The sequence below is a fragment of the Opisthorchis viverrini genome (assembly GCF_000715545.1).
Source record: "Opisthorchis viverrini unplaced genomic scaffold opera_v5_350, whole genome shotgun sequence".
Classification (NCBI taxonomy): domain Eukaryota; kingdom Metazoa; phylum Platyhelminthes; class Trematoda; order Opisthorchiida; family Opisthorchiidae; genus Opisthorchis; species Opisthorchis viverrini.
The window spans coordinates 85,648-99,463 of NW_008752010.1; the positions used below are offsets into that span (position 1 = coordinate 85,648).

The following is a 13,816-nucleotide window of genomic DNA, read 5'->3' on the forward strand; positions in this document are numbered from 1 at the left end:
ACCTGACTGGAGTATCTTCAAGAGCTAACCACTCCTGTAGAACATTTCCTGCTCCGCATCTGCAGATCCTTCAAACCAACGAAGCCTTATCGATAAGTCATCTTTTATTTCATTGTCATTGTATTTATAAGGTGCACCTAGCATTTGTATTTTTTCTTAATCACAAACATAAACTTGTTAGTGCATAACACCTTCTGAATTCTAAGCAGTCTAATTATAAGTAGTGCACTAACACTACGTAACATCTGACGATATTGCTCACATGGTGCATCCATCAATTTCATCCGTCATTCACACAATTCACGGTCGTACCCTGTGTCAAACGCGTTCAATTGTATGGCCAACGGTTTATGTTCACATGACAAGGTATGCACCGGTGAACTCAAAGGTGTGATAGTGCATCGACCTGACTGCCATAAAAGTACATTAGGATTTTAAATCCTTTAGTGTGGGATTGACATCCCACCGCTGTCACCATCTGCAGATATGAACTGTTTATTGGGGTGGAGGGCAACATTGCCAACAGCAGTAGAAAAGTATTGATTCAATTTGGAAACCAGGATCAAACATGGATCTGTGCATCCAAACGAGATAAAAACACTCATCATTTGTGGTCGGGGTAGCAGGGAGATGGTGCAGACTTTCGCATCCCACTACACCCGTTGTTCCCATAGGGTCTCCTTTTCAAGAGCTGCAAGACTTGGTTTTTACTTGATTTGCTACACAGTGGTGCGCAATGCGTCACGATCCCTTCGAACCACTAACCACAGTAGCCGAAAAGGTAGTATGCTAAATTAAAATGGCCCGCTCTAACTTCTAATTCTGTTTGTCTTGATGCATGAGGTGTATCCAAACTAGGTAGATGGGATGTTGATTTCTTCACTCCAGCTGATAGAGGTTCTCCAGTGCCCGTCCGTTCCATTTGTGAAGTGCGCCCTAGGTGGATTTTAGTGTGTCACTCGGGCTTATGGAATGTGATGGTTTCATGAGGCTAAGTTCTGTAAAGAAAAAGTTGCGTGTAATTTGCACCCCATGACTGAAAAATACAGGCGAGGCACTGCTTGTGATTCTTCCTCGAAGCTCGGGTTGTCAAGGTCTTTGAAAATAACAGTGAAAAGATGGCTTGCAGTTGACATGATTCATAGACACCCAGGAGGAAAAACCTGTGAATCTAGCTCTTGGAAGTGTATATGGCTTTCGTGCCAAACGTTCCAGTAGCTGTTCTCATCTTCATAAACGGTCGTAATGGATGACTTACGTCAAATAATGCAAATACTGCCTCTGATGCGGTCGGATACGAGTCTTCATAAGCGGCTGTACTCATTCAGCATTTCTCTTCCGCTTGGTGTGAACTTCAGTGACACAAAGCTCCTTATTTTTTTCTATTCAGACACCTCAAGAGTGAACCTAAGTTAACACAAACTTGCGTTATTTTGCTCAAAACTAGGCAGTCATCTCATTTACTGGGATATTGTTAATATAACTAAGCAGACATGGGATCGAAGTCGGTGACCAGATTGTGTAATCTACAAAGAAAATCTGCCACACGTTGGTTCCCTGAAGGACCAATGCTCTTCCGGAATGCTTGCTTCATTGCTTGAGGGTTGTCTGAGAGTCTGAAAAATGGCACCTGGGTTGCCTTTTGGCGAAGAGCTTTTACCAGTCGGCAAAGCGGTTGAGTTTCATCTACAACACGCGCGAACCGGTCAGACCTTGTCATCAGATAATGCCGTCAGGTTCTCTGCAACCCACACGTTATCGTAATGCACCGACCTTGTGAGTAGTATTGTGTGTTTCAATACTACGAGTATCCACCCAACTGGATCTAAATCCTGCGTTTAGGAAACTTAACTTCGAATTAGTTTTCTGCTCACATCAATTAGTATCCACCCCCCACCTCCAGAGACAATCGTTCACCAATGTTATTCCAGTAGATAATGAATTTTTCTTCATTAAAAGTGATGCGTCATTGTTGTACGCAGGTTGTTTACGGAAACTGGGAATACTCACCCCCATACGTACGCACACATCGCAGGCGCCCTTGGGGAGAGTATCTTTAATCAAAGGAGTTACACGGATATGTTTGGTTCATGGCTGCATATGAGAGACATATATCTCGTTTCTAAAACCAGTAATAGAGGCACATAGTGAGTGCAGTTCCCGCTGTATAAAAAAGGTTATGCTCAAAACATGCTTTCAGTGAGGCAGTCTTGCTTGATGGTCACCAACCCTGAAAGTCATAAACCAAGCAGTGACAACGTCCTCCATACCCTTATGTGATCTACACCTTGACTCAGTTTCAGAAGATGGATGCAAAAGCATCAGCCACGTCTCTCTACTAACCAAACCCACGAGAAAGTCGAATGCAGAGTTTCCAAATGCTGACGAAATGCGTATCGGGTTAAATTTTCAGGATAACTCCAGTTGTGCCTTTATACTTAACCGGCAAATCTAAGCCCCACAGGCCTTTTACTTATCAGGTCATCCAGGGGTTGGTGATAAGTTGGGAACCATACTTTCTCGTTCTAAAGCGGTCAGATCTTCTATGGGAGTCTCTCACATGGACTTCAATCACTTTAATCAACTAGGCCTTCTACTGGTATTGTGTGACTTTATGGCATGCGCTTGCCCGATTTTGTGAACGGAGCGAAGTTTACGGCTTCATCGCTGTTTTTCAGCCCTCCAATACCTACTTCGCGTCTATTCACCTTTGACGTAGATCGAAGTCGGAAGTTTCAGATATGGATATCAGCAAAGTATTCAGAAAATGCGAATTCAGGCACTGGATGTGTGGAGTATCGATGAAAGGAATCAGAAACCGTGGATTTGGCGGTATAAACTTTCAACTCATAACTGTACGTCATATTTCGGCAGATCTTATCTTGAACTCAGACAGTGATAAGATGCTCCGGCGGTTTTTGATTCATTGGAAGCACGATGTCCCATTAACATAGTATGTATGCCTCTCAGTCGAACGTTATTTTTGGGGTTTCAACTCGAATGATTCACCAGATGTGGTAAACTAATGTTCAAGTTTGACAAGATGGACTGCTCGATGCCCCGAATAACTAGGGTTCGATGAGCTGATGGCCTGAGATGTGACGAGTCGACCGGTCACCTGACAGCAAGGAATGTACAAGTTTATCGGAAGTTTTTGATAATCTACGGATCTCCTGTGGATCACCTAAAAATGTTACATTACTAACCTAAAAGTACCGGTTTTCAACAGACTTCTTTCATGCAGGCATTCAATTTTTTACGCGACCACCCTATAGCTACCACCGTAAAGGCTGCAATCTGGACTTTGAGCGGCGCGCGTTCCAAGCCATCCCGAACGAACAGTTCACACAGGAGAATCCTTTCTAACGAGGTACTCGAATATCATAAGTAAATATCATATTGTCAAACCAAATCTCAGCTCTACAGGTATTCATAGAACAGTTCATGTCGGAACGCTGGCGTGGACAGTTGAATGTATCGTTGCTAACCGATGACACACACAGGCAGGTGCAGCTGGCGGTAAGGTAAATGAGGATGCTTAGTTTTCATGACGTAATACATTGCTCATTGCTCCAAACTTTGCCACAGCCCGTTACCGGCAACTGGCCACAATCAGGCAGATGACATCCTGCTGTTGGGAAAAATGTATCGTGACACAAACAAACAAGCAGCGTGCATGAGCCCGAGTGGGCACAGGGGCAAGAAGGAAGGAGGGACATCGGTAAACAATTTACAAAAGGCGAAAATCCGCGGGTGAACTTTGGTCAGAAGAGTCAAGGGTTTTTCCATCCGTCCCCACACAAACTCTTTCGGGGATTGTGAACCATACGCAAGTTCAACAGCGGAGAGGGATTGTTTGAACAAAGTAGTCAGTGAAACATTGACAACAATTTGTCCGCTATGATTTAGCCAAAGTAATAGTAGTCCCTATTTGGATTGCGATCTATTTCAGTGGAAGAAAATTAAGGGAAATTAAAATCCGGCTTTATGGAAGAAATTCCTTTTCGATCAAAGTGCGGCAGGCCGTTCGAAAGTTGAAAAGCTCAAGATAACTCAGTGGTTATTGCGCGAAAGTACTGAAAGGAAGGTCTGATTAGAACCCAACATCTGCGTCTTGACTGTCCCTGTCTAGGCCTAGACAACATCGCATTATTTGAGCCCTCAAGCTTCCTTCGGGCGGCATGATGGCGAAGAACCGAGTGAATGAATAATTAATTTATTATTGATATTATTAAGTTTTGCTCAGACGTTTGATGTTTTTCGATGTTTGTTTCTTCCGGTTTTTGAAGGTTAAACCACACTTACTCTACATCTGCGAGCGAATTGACAGTTCTAAAGACAAGAATACCCTAGTTCTTGAGGAAACTTACAACCACCAAATTAAATCATGAAGAAGGAAAGGAGTAATCGACAATTTTTCTGAGGTTGACCTTTTTTCGAGAAGATCAAACAACACGTCGTTGCGGACAGCGATACTACTCAAAGGCCTGTGGGACAGTTGCCTTTCCTTGAAAAGAAGCACGTGCTTCTGAGCTTATTCTGAGCTCATTATTCAAGATGAAGGATCCTTAAATGTAAGAATCATTATGACGCAATTCCACTGAAGCTGATCTCATTCTCAGTGTACTGTGTCATCAGGATACGAAGGACATTTCCATTTGTTACGAAGATTTCATTCTTTCATCACATCTGAATTCTCCACAAGGAGGACCAGTTGCTCCTTCCGGACAGGAGCATTGCTTATTGCCCGTTGCATAATTCGCACCGGTTGTTTCACAAAACAATGAGGACGGCTAAGACAAGGAAAGGAGCATAAAAGTTGGTTCACTAGCGGATCAGTGCGATTCAGTCTGCAACTACATATATAATGAAGACTTCTTCTGGAGTCTGAGAAATAGCTCTGGTATTCATCATGTTGTTATGGTCAAGAAATATATAAGCCTAGCAGTAGACTCAACCTAAAATAAACCGTGACTTTAAATTTTCAGTGGAGGTCTGATATGATGATGATTCCACACCTGAGTTTAAGCGTAAGTTGCGTTTGAGGCAGAATGTTTATCGACATTTGCCAGCGGACTATGTAGCAAGGCAGACACATGCACTTCCTCATTCGTATGTCTAATTGGCTGTCATCCAGAAGTATCTCGCATCCGTAGCATTGTGGTCTCGACTGCTTCATCTGAACTTGGGTTCAGATGTGAACAACGGCTCTCAGATGGCGGAAAACATAGGGGTAGCCTCAGTTCAAAGTATCTTCAGTATGTAACATCGTTCAGGTGCGCTCTCTTGCTTCCGTATGGTGGGTAGCAATCGTGGCAACGGCTTTAGTGCAAACATGGTACCTTACACACTTTTATAAGACCATTCCAAACTTCGATGTAAGAAAGCGGAATGAAACAAGCTTGTCCAGTCGCCTCCGGTGGTATCAGAAGCCAACTGTGGATACAATCGCAGTTGTTAGACACTGGACCTCCTTAAGGCCACGTTTGAAAGCTTTTGTTAGGGGTCCAGAGCGTATTTGGTCAGAGTCAGGAGATCCTAGCCTCTCAGTAAGTGGGCGCACCTAGGTATCTGGTCAACCTCTCCTTTTTTACTGCAATGTAGCTTGTAACTTCCGTCGGTGATTCATACTGCGATGATAATATACACCACCTTCTGCACATAAAAAACATGCAGCATTTTAGAAATCATAAACCTGCACTCGGTTTTGGAAGATGAATTACATGCCCGAATCATGAAACGAAGGGAAAGGTGGAGTTACAGCTTTTAGGCTAAAGCGCACTCGGTAGTCATTTGACGAGATCTCATTTTCGGTCGATACAGCTGACCAATCGGATCAGAATGGGACCATCGATCGAACGCCTCCGATCAAACTAGGCATATCGTTGGAAGAGGCCAAGCGGTTCGCATGAAAATTCCAAGCGGGCCAGATCAGAGCACGACATAATGCCCAAGAACTGAAAATGGTAAGTAAAATCATTCTTCTAAAGCATGCTGATGTTTATGAGGTCTAATTTCCGCGGTGTTTACAATTCCCTTTCCCTTAGCACGAAATTATTAGCCTGCATATTGGACAAGCTGGCTTGCAACTTGGAAATGCATGCTGGGAATTATTCTGCTTGGAACATGGAGTTAGACCAGATGGGCGACCCAAAACAAAGTCACATGAGGATTTGGGAGTATTCTTTCATGAAGCCCATAAGGGCAAATTTGTTCCCCGTGCTGTTTATGTAGACTTGGAACCGACGGTCGGGGGTAAGCACCTGTTTTTTTCTTATATGGTGATCATAAATTATTTTTGTTTTATTTTGTAAAACAAGACTGGCATTTTTTTCAGTTTAGCTCGGATTCCTTTGTTATGGTGTTCAAAATTTGGATGAAAAAATGTCACCCTCACCTGTATATAGTGAGATTCAACCGCAAGATGATTAGGATGAACGAGTTTCGTGAATACTACCGAGAGCGAGGTGACTTGTGGGCAGCTGCTAACCAAGATTTTATCGAGTCTGCTACTGTTTGATTCAGAAGCTGGTCGGTTAAAAGTAGGTGCAAAGTAAGTTACGATATTAATTGGATACATTTTGTCCTTCAAGAGAAGTAGATGGTAGTTTCAGCGTGGGCAAAAAGTGAAAAAATGGCATCCGGATTTGGGTACATTTTTCACTTCTTTGAAAGGTTATTCCTTGAGAGCTTTAATGGAAAACAAAAGTACGATTTATGGACCTCGAAATCCGAGTGTGTAAATGCAGTGTAAACGAAAAGACACTCTAGGAGTGAGCTAGCAATTTCGATCTTTGGCTGACCGGGCGGGTGCTCTATCATTAGTTTGAATTTCTGGATTTTCATGGGGTCACACAAGAGATTTCTCAGGTAATTCCTTAGGTATAGACAAGGGAGATCAATGCGAAGGCCAAAGGGCAGGGTCGTAGTCAGCTCATTTGTAAGCTGTAGTCAGCAGTGCGGCTCCTGTGCTCCCGTACAAGACGGACTTGATTCTCATTTTTGAAGATCAGTCAGAGCGCTTGTTTTTCCTGATAAACAATGTCTCCCTGTCAACCTAACTTTACAGATGAAGTCCGCAATGGAACATATCGCCAGCTGTTTCATCCAGAACAAATTATCACAGGCAAAGAGGACGCAGCCAACAACTATGCACGTGGCTACTACACCGTCGGTCGCGAGATGTGTGATCTAGTGCTTGATAGGATTCGAAAATCTGCAGACCTGTGCGATTCACTACAAGGCTTTTTCTTTTACAATGCGCTTGGAGGCGGCACTGGATCTGGTCTAACCGCACTGCTTATCGAACGACTTGTCATAGATTATGCGAAGAAGGCCAAACTGCAATTTCTGATCTACCCATCACCTTTGGTCTCCTCGGCTGTGGTAGAGCCGTACAACTCACTAATGACCACTCACACTACTCTGGAGCATACGGATTGCTCATTCCTGGTCGATAACGAGGCTATTTATTACATGTGCCAGTAAGTTGAACCATCTTTAAACCTTCTCTCAAAAGATGTGTTGAAAGGCAACTTATCACTATGTCCTTAGGAGTAAACACAAGGGGGATGGAAACGCGGTATACTTAGATTGTATTCAGTTGCCACAGTGTGCCTCTGTGTACCATAGTCTAAAATTTAGTGCGGAAGCGTAACTTGTATTTAGGAGTAATTTCCACCGCGTATATGCTCTGCTGCATTGGGTATGACAACAGCTAGATAAAGTAAGATAAGCCATGATGGAGCGCATGTGAGGTCTTGCGGTCTAGAATCAAGACTTTTTAAAGACTCAAACTCTGATGCACGTTAGTAATGAAGTATTCCTGGACTTGACAGCTTTATGTAAGAGGACAATATCATGTGTAATAATTATGCGCTTGGTCCGCCTTCCTCTTCACCTCAGAAAGCATTTTCAGTCGTAAAAGTTAGAAGACAGCGTGCTTGAATCAAGCTTTTGCAACTAGATGCGACAGCATTATGTGGTCACATGGTTCCAGTAGTTCAAGGTAAACACATCAGGTTGCAAGCTTTTTGCACACTGCCATTGCCGATTAATCGTCGTCAAACTACTCAAAGTGAGGAAACCAAACTGCAGCCGTACACAGATGACAGGAATTCACACAAAATCAGGTAAACGCAAGATGGTTTTCGTGGGTATTTGGTCTCGTACAGCCCTATATGATACATTTTGTATGTGATCAAGAAGAAAAACACTCACAAAACGCATTCAAATGAGACTGGCGCGAGCTGCTTTAAATATCTCACGACTAAGCGTGCTGTCGTAGCCCAAACATCTTATGAGGAAGGCTGTTATCCCTATGAGCATTTTGCACCTGAAGCCTTTGGAGATAGTGTGATTCCTTTTGTCGCCTTAATAAATACGTGAAAGCTTCTGCATTTAGGTCACTCAAATGTGACTAGAGCATTGCCCTAGTTTCAGTAAAATTGGCAACTTTCAGTAAATTTAGGTGGTCCGATAATCTGCGCTATTCCGCATTTTATCCTCAGAATGGATCTCATCGCACTGGCACTAGAAATGATCTTATGGGCAATGAATGTCGGTTACGAGGCTTCGTTTGTAATTCAGCATTGAATGGAGATACGTTGTAGGCCTGAAGGATGCCCTTCATCACAATCCTTCTGAAAACAATGTCAAAAATAAGTAATGTAATGCCTATATCAGTCTCGGTGACTCTTCAATACCGGTAAACAACTTGAACCAAAGGCGGAGAAGGTCACTGAGGGAATACTCGCGGAATTTTAGTGAGTAACGAAGGTCAAGAGGGTGGAAAAGATGGGAAAAATCTGTATTCGTTTCAACTAATCTGATCAACCGGTCCGAAGAAAGTGTGTGGTAGTTAAAAGATCTGCAAGAAGGGTGGTGCCTAACTTCCTTAACGTTGCCTTGGACTATGAGAAAACACTTTAAAGAACAGTTCATCTGGCCCCCATCATCACAACCCATAACGGAAGGCTCAGATGTATCTTTCTTCCATGATGCGTTTTAACTGAATATGCTGCACAAAAGCCATCTTATATTTCCGTTGGCTTGACATTAGAGGTATCGCAGTACATTTTCTTGACGGAACACGCCAGTGATGCAGTTGCTGAAGGCTTCCGAGGCGCGCGATCGGTTTTAGCCTGTCTGGGGAGATTCCAAAGTGAGGCACAGAACGAGTCCTTACTGAAATTACCGCAGTATACTGGTTGTTTTGACCACAGTAAGGATCAGCTTCGTTCACGGTTGTGCTGTTTTACAGTATCCACATTGATTACAGGCAGATATTCCCAGAAACACTGATACACATAAATTATGAATGCTTTTTCTAAGTGAACTGGAACTTCTGCAATTAGTCTCCAGGTACATACTCCATATGTTCACAGGGCTCGTTGCCATACTCATTGTCCACAGGACTGGTGTTGTGCATCGGCGATTCGCTAAAGCATAAACCGCCCGAAGGTTGGCCCTTCGAAGAGGGTTCACCTTTAGTCAGGGTCTAGAGCAGTTTTCCGCCGATCGGGGACCACACATTCAGCTAATTGCATCGAAGTGAATTTTTGGTAACCCATAAATTCGTGGTTGGATTGCAATTTTCGGGAACAAACGATACCAGCTGTCTTGTCCCAGATGGTCTATCACCGATCTTAGATACCTCCCAAGTTCAACCTTATTCGTTACTAACGTAGTCGTCCCGTTACTAATTTGTCGGTAAGGTAACCTGAAACCACTTACCGGCAAGTCACCCACGCAAATCCAAAATTCATGTGACTTTACTAACAAGGTAGCTGGGTTTCAGTTAGAGCTAGACAAAGTTCTGGTTAGCTTTGATGTCAACTCGATGTATACAAATGTCCCTGAAGCAGACGCTCTGGAAGTAGCAAGAAGGTTTTTAACTGGCAGACACAACGCTGCAAGAACAAACGCAACTCTCCGTAGACGAGATAGTTGAAGGCATAAAAGTATGCCTAAACTTCAGTCATTATGTTTGTGACTCAATTGTATACTCCCAAGAACAAGGTCTAGCGATGGGATCACCAGTATCCCCGATTTTGGCCAACATGTACATGCAAGACTTTGAAGAAAAGCTTTAAACGGATTCGAGTGTCCGCCAATGGTTTTCTGGTGTTACGTAGATGACATGTACATTGTGACAAAGCGAGATGAGGCAAACGAATTCTTTCAGTTTCTTAGCACTTTGAACCCTCAGATTAAGTTTAGCATGGAGCTAGAGTCCACATCGGGTACACTACCTTTCCTTGACTGCATGATGCACAAGAGTGGTGGGAAATTCAAAACCACTATCTACCAGGAATCATCAGATACTGGTACGATCTTAAACTAATTCTCAGCACATCCAAAAGTAGTATATGCTAGTATGGTTTCAACTATGGTTACAAAAGTAAGAACACTGCACAAATAGGTCGACCAAAGAGTAGCACATGTCAAGATAGCGGACACCCAGTGGGTTTAATTTGGCGGCAACTAAGATGGGTATGGGTGCCAACACCAAGGGTTTACAAGGAGTGGGTCGGAACAGCAGTCATTCAGTACAAAACAGGGACATCTTAAGTCATTAGAAAGGTACTGAATATGACTGACAAGAAGAGAAAGGCTTCACGCTCGGTGTTAGTACAGTTGAAGAATCGCCTTTTAGTTGCTAGGACTAGAAATTGTGTATACGAAGGTGTGTGTAACGAAGGTTTATATAGGTCATACAGCCAGGGAATCGCACACCAGAATCGGTGAGCACAAGCGATCCACTAACAGACCACCGAGAAACGTAAGTGAATATCAGGCGATTGCCAAAGATTCGGCAATGGCAGGGTACGCACTAGACGCTGGGTACAAGACATTTTTGGAAAATGTGGGCGCGGTTTAAGATTCACACCACAGCAAATTGTGCCATAGGCGGTGAAAATCGCCAAGCATCCCGGCGTGTATAGAGTAGGACTGGCAAGCATACAGAGAGTGGTTTTAGATCAGCTGAGATGACACAAGGCAGTATGCAGTTATCAGATAATTGGTCTGGGTCTAAAAGTACAAAATCCGAGAGGAGTAGGATTCAGTTAACCACCCACACCCCCAACCCCAAGCAAATCGTCCCGGGACCTCTCGACGAACACAGGCGAACAAGACCTGTGAACGACCCAAAAGGAATATTCCATTAAGATGTCCTTGACAGAAAAAGCAAGGCCACAAATTGGGGTTCAGCATGAAGACAAGTCCCCCCTAACCAATCTGTCGTAATTGTTAGTCATCCCCAATAACTAAAAAACAGGAACATCAGATTGACACGCAGCACTGATCAAGTCAGCCAGTCATAGGAAATCTCATGCATTGTCTCCCTGACTGTCTTAAAACCCAATCAACCTGCTTACTTACTCACTTTGCTTGACGGAGCTTTAGTGTCAAAAGCGAAACGTGGCCAGCAATAAATCCTTCGATTGTTTACCAAACCTCTTTAAGACGAAGACTATTAAACTGGTTGTTGGTCTGTTTTCCGAGATGCTCAGTTGGATTGCATGCTCCACATCACCAACAGAGGTGATATCGTCATTGTTATTAGCTACTGTTACCAGATGCTGTTAGAAACTATATAAACACAAACAGAAGAGGAGGAATTGGCCCACTGAACACAGCATTACCTGTCACCTCGATTCGTGGTGCAACATTTGCTACTCAACTGCCGAGCTCAGCGAACAGAGCTACCGGGCTACCTTTATTTCATAACATCGCCAACTAGCACATTTTTGCACATAACCAAATAAGATCCTCAATAATCAGATTTGGAGTTGGGGTGCTATCTGAATAATTCATAACGTAGTTGCAAATAAGATCTGCCGTTTCTTCCAGAGGAACGCTTGTGCACAAGGTCTGAACTTCGATAGGAACAAACGAAATGAGAAATGTCAATGGAATCTTGCATAATTAACCTACCCTCTCGATCGACCACATCACTTAAGTCAGACGAACACCGGTGCGATTCATACCCGCTAAATTGGACTCATCGTTGTATATGCACTGCTGTCTGGATTCATCACCGGTAGCTAAACTACCTTGGCAAATTTCGCTAGCGATTTCTTTGTCCAGGTCAGTATACGCAGATCAGTAGTGCAGATAGTTGGCGGATCTCGCTAGGTTTATCTTTGTTGCTAAGCCAGGTATGCGTGCTTTGCTTCTCGAGGCTGATGAGAGCAACTGAAATGCTAACAAACCACTATCTTCGTCTTCTGTAAGCATTGGTGTGATGAATAGAGGTAAATCGACTTTTTACTTTTTCCAAACGGAGATTCCCTGCCTCTGTAACACATCCTTACTTTGTAAGGCTGTAGTTGAACGGACTCATATTCGGTTTTACAAAATGGCGCTCGATCAAGAACTGTTCCGGGGCACTTAAAAAAAGCAATTTATCGATGAAGATTACTTTTGCATATTTTGAAGCTGGAAAATCTTCTGGGAAATAGATGTTGTTTTGCTAAACCCCTGAATGACTGTTTTTTCTGAGGGGAATTTATAAAAAACGAGGTCAGAATCTGTGCGCACCTTTCAGTTTGGTCTCGTATTTCCAGTCCAGTTGCCCAAGTTCCCTGGTGATGTTATGAAACGTCTACGCAGTTTACTCTTCCTCAGAGTGACCCACTTTCACTTGGCTTGAAGTTCAAACTTACACCAACAGAGAAGGACAAGGTCGACACTGAAACTCAATTTAAATTCATGTCATTACCAGCAGCAGCGGTAATAACCGTGTACTTGTTGTACAGTGGTTCTGGCTGCCACAGTTTTACTCACCGACGATTTGGGGAGGTGGGGTAGATAGCCACTCATTGGAGGTGGTAGCTGATATAATTTGTGGGTAAATACCGAGTTGTCAGTGTACTTTTGATTGGGGAGACTGAATTCACGTACAGTCAGGTGAAGGTGTTAACTACCATTTCCGATAATTTAGGTTGGTTTTGAGCCAAACTAGTATACACTTTTTTCCAGTCACTATCAGCGGCGATGCAACAGTAGATTTCCCCGCACGCGGATCATTACTAGGCGATAAAGAACCAATTGAACACACAATCTGGTGTCCCTTCATCTGCACTAGTGTTCAAGCGTAGTTGTCGTGAGTAAAGATGATTGCCTCTGGAAAATGAGTATGTTTTGTCGCAAATAATCGAAAATTCAGAGCTGTTGATGCTGCTGGAAAAACCTTTTGACAAAAACATTACAAGCAAGCTCCAGATATTGAAGATCTTCGGATAAATCCACGATGCCAGGTAAGATATATGAAATCACTGGATCAGTGACCGCAGGTATGAAGGGCCCAACATAAAGTTACCGAATGGCTTGTGAACATCCTAAGCTCTCCCTGCACTGTTTAAGGGACTCTCTCGAGCTCGCCCATATCCCGAGAGGTACTGCGATGAGTTCCAAAATATAGTCCTCTGTACCATCTTTACTAATGTTCCTCCTTGTGCGACAGTTCAAAACTTAGAGGAAAGCCTTACTGCAGGTCTACCGGTTAAATATTTGAAAAAACAGTTTCGTTGTATACAGAAAACGTCCAGTTTGACTTAGAAAGTTGCCTGTGCAGGCAAGCTGATGGTATGGCGATTCATGGCCCTCCAAGTCCCACATTAGCAAGCTTCTCAGGGATACTCGACGGATAAGCGTCAGATAGCATCTCTTATTATGTTGGCAGCATTTATTTATTACTGATAAGTTGTGAAATATCCTGAGCTCTCTTCAAGCAAACCTGTGTGTAACCTATGGACATATGTTACCATTTTACCATTTTTGGACATACTTGTGAGCGGACGTGTCAAGG

At 43.3% G+C, this 13,816-nt stretch overlaps 1 protein-coding gene across 1 annotated transcript in view; it reads left to right on the forward strand.

Annotated features, from left to right (window-relative positions):
• T265_10293 (hypothetical protein) overlaps positions 1-13,816 on the forward strand; it is a gene marked incomplete at both ends in the record, with an annotated part of 37,087 nt that overhangs the window by 12,768 nt on the left and 10,503 nt on the right. The window contains 2 exons of the mRNA XM_009176619.1: positions 6,062-6,255; positions 7,070-7,484. Of these exons, the coding sequence (XP_009174883.1) occupies positions 6,062-6,255; positions 7,070-7,484 (609 nt within the window). The remainder of the gene's footprint in view (positions 1-6,061; positions 6,256-7,069; positions 7,485-13,816) is intronic.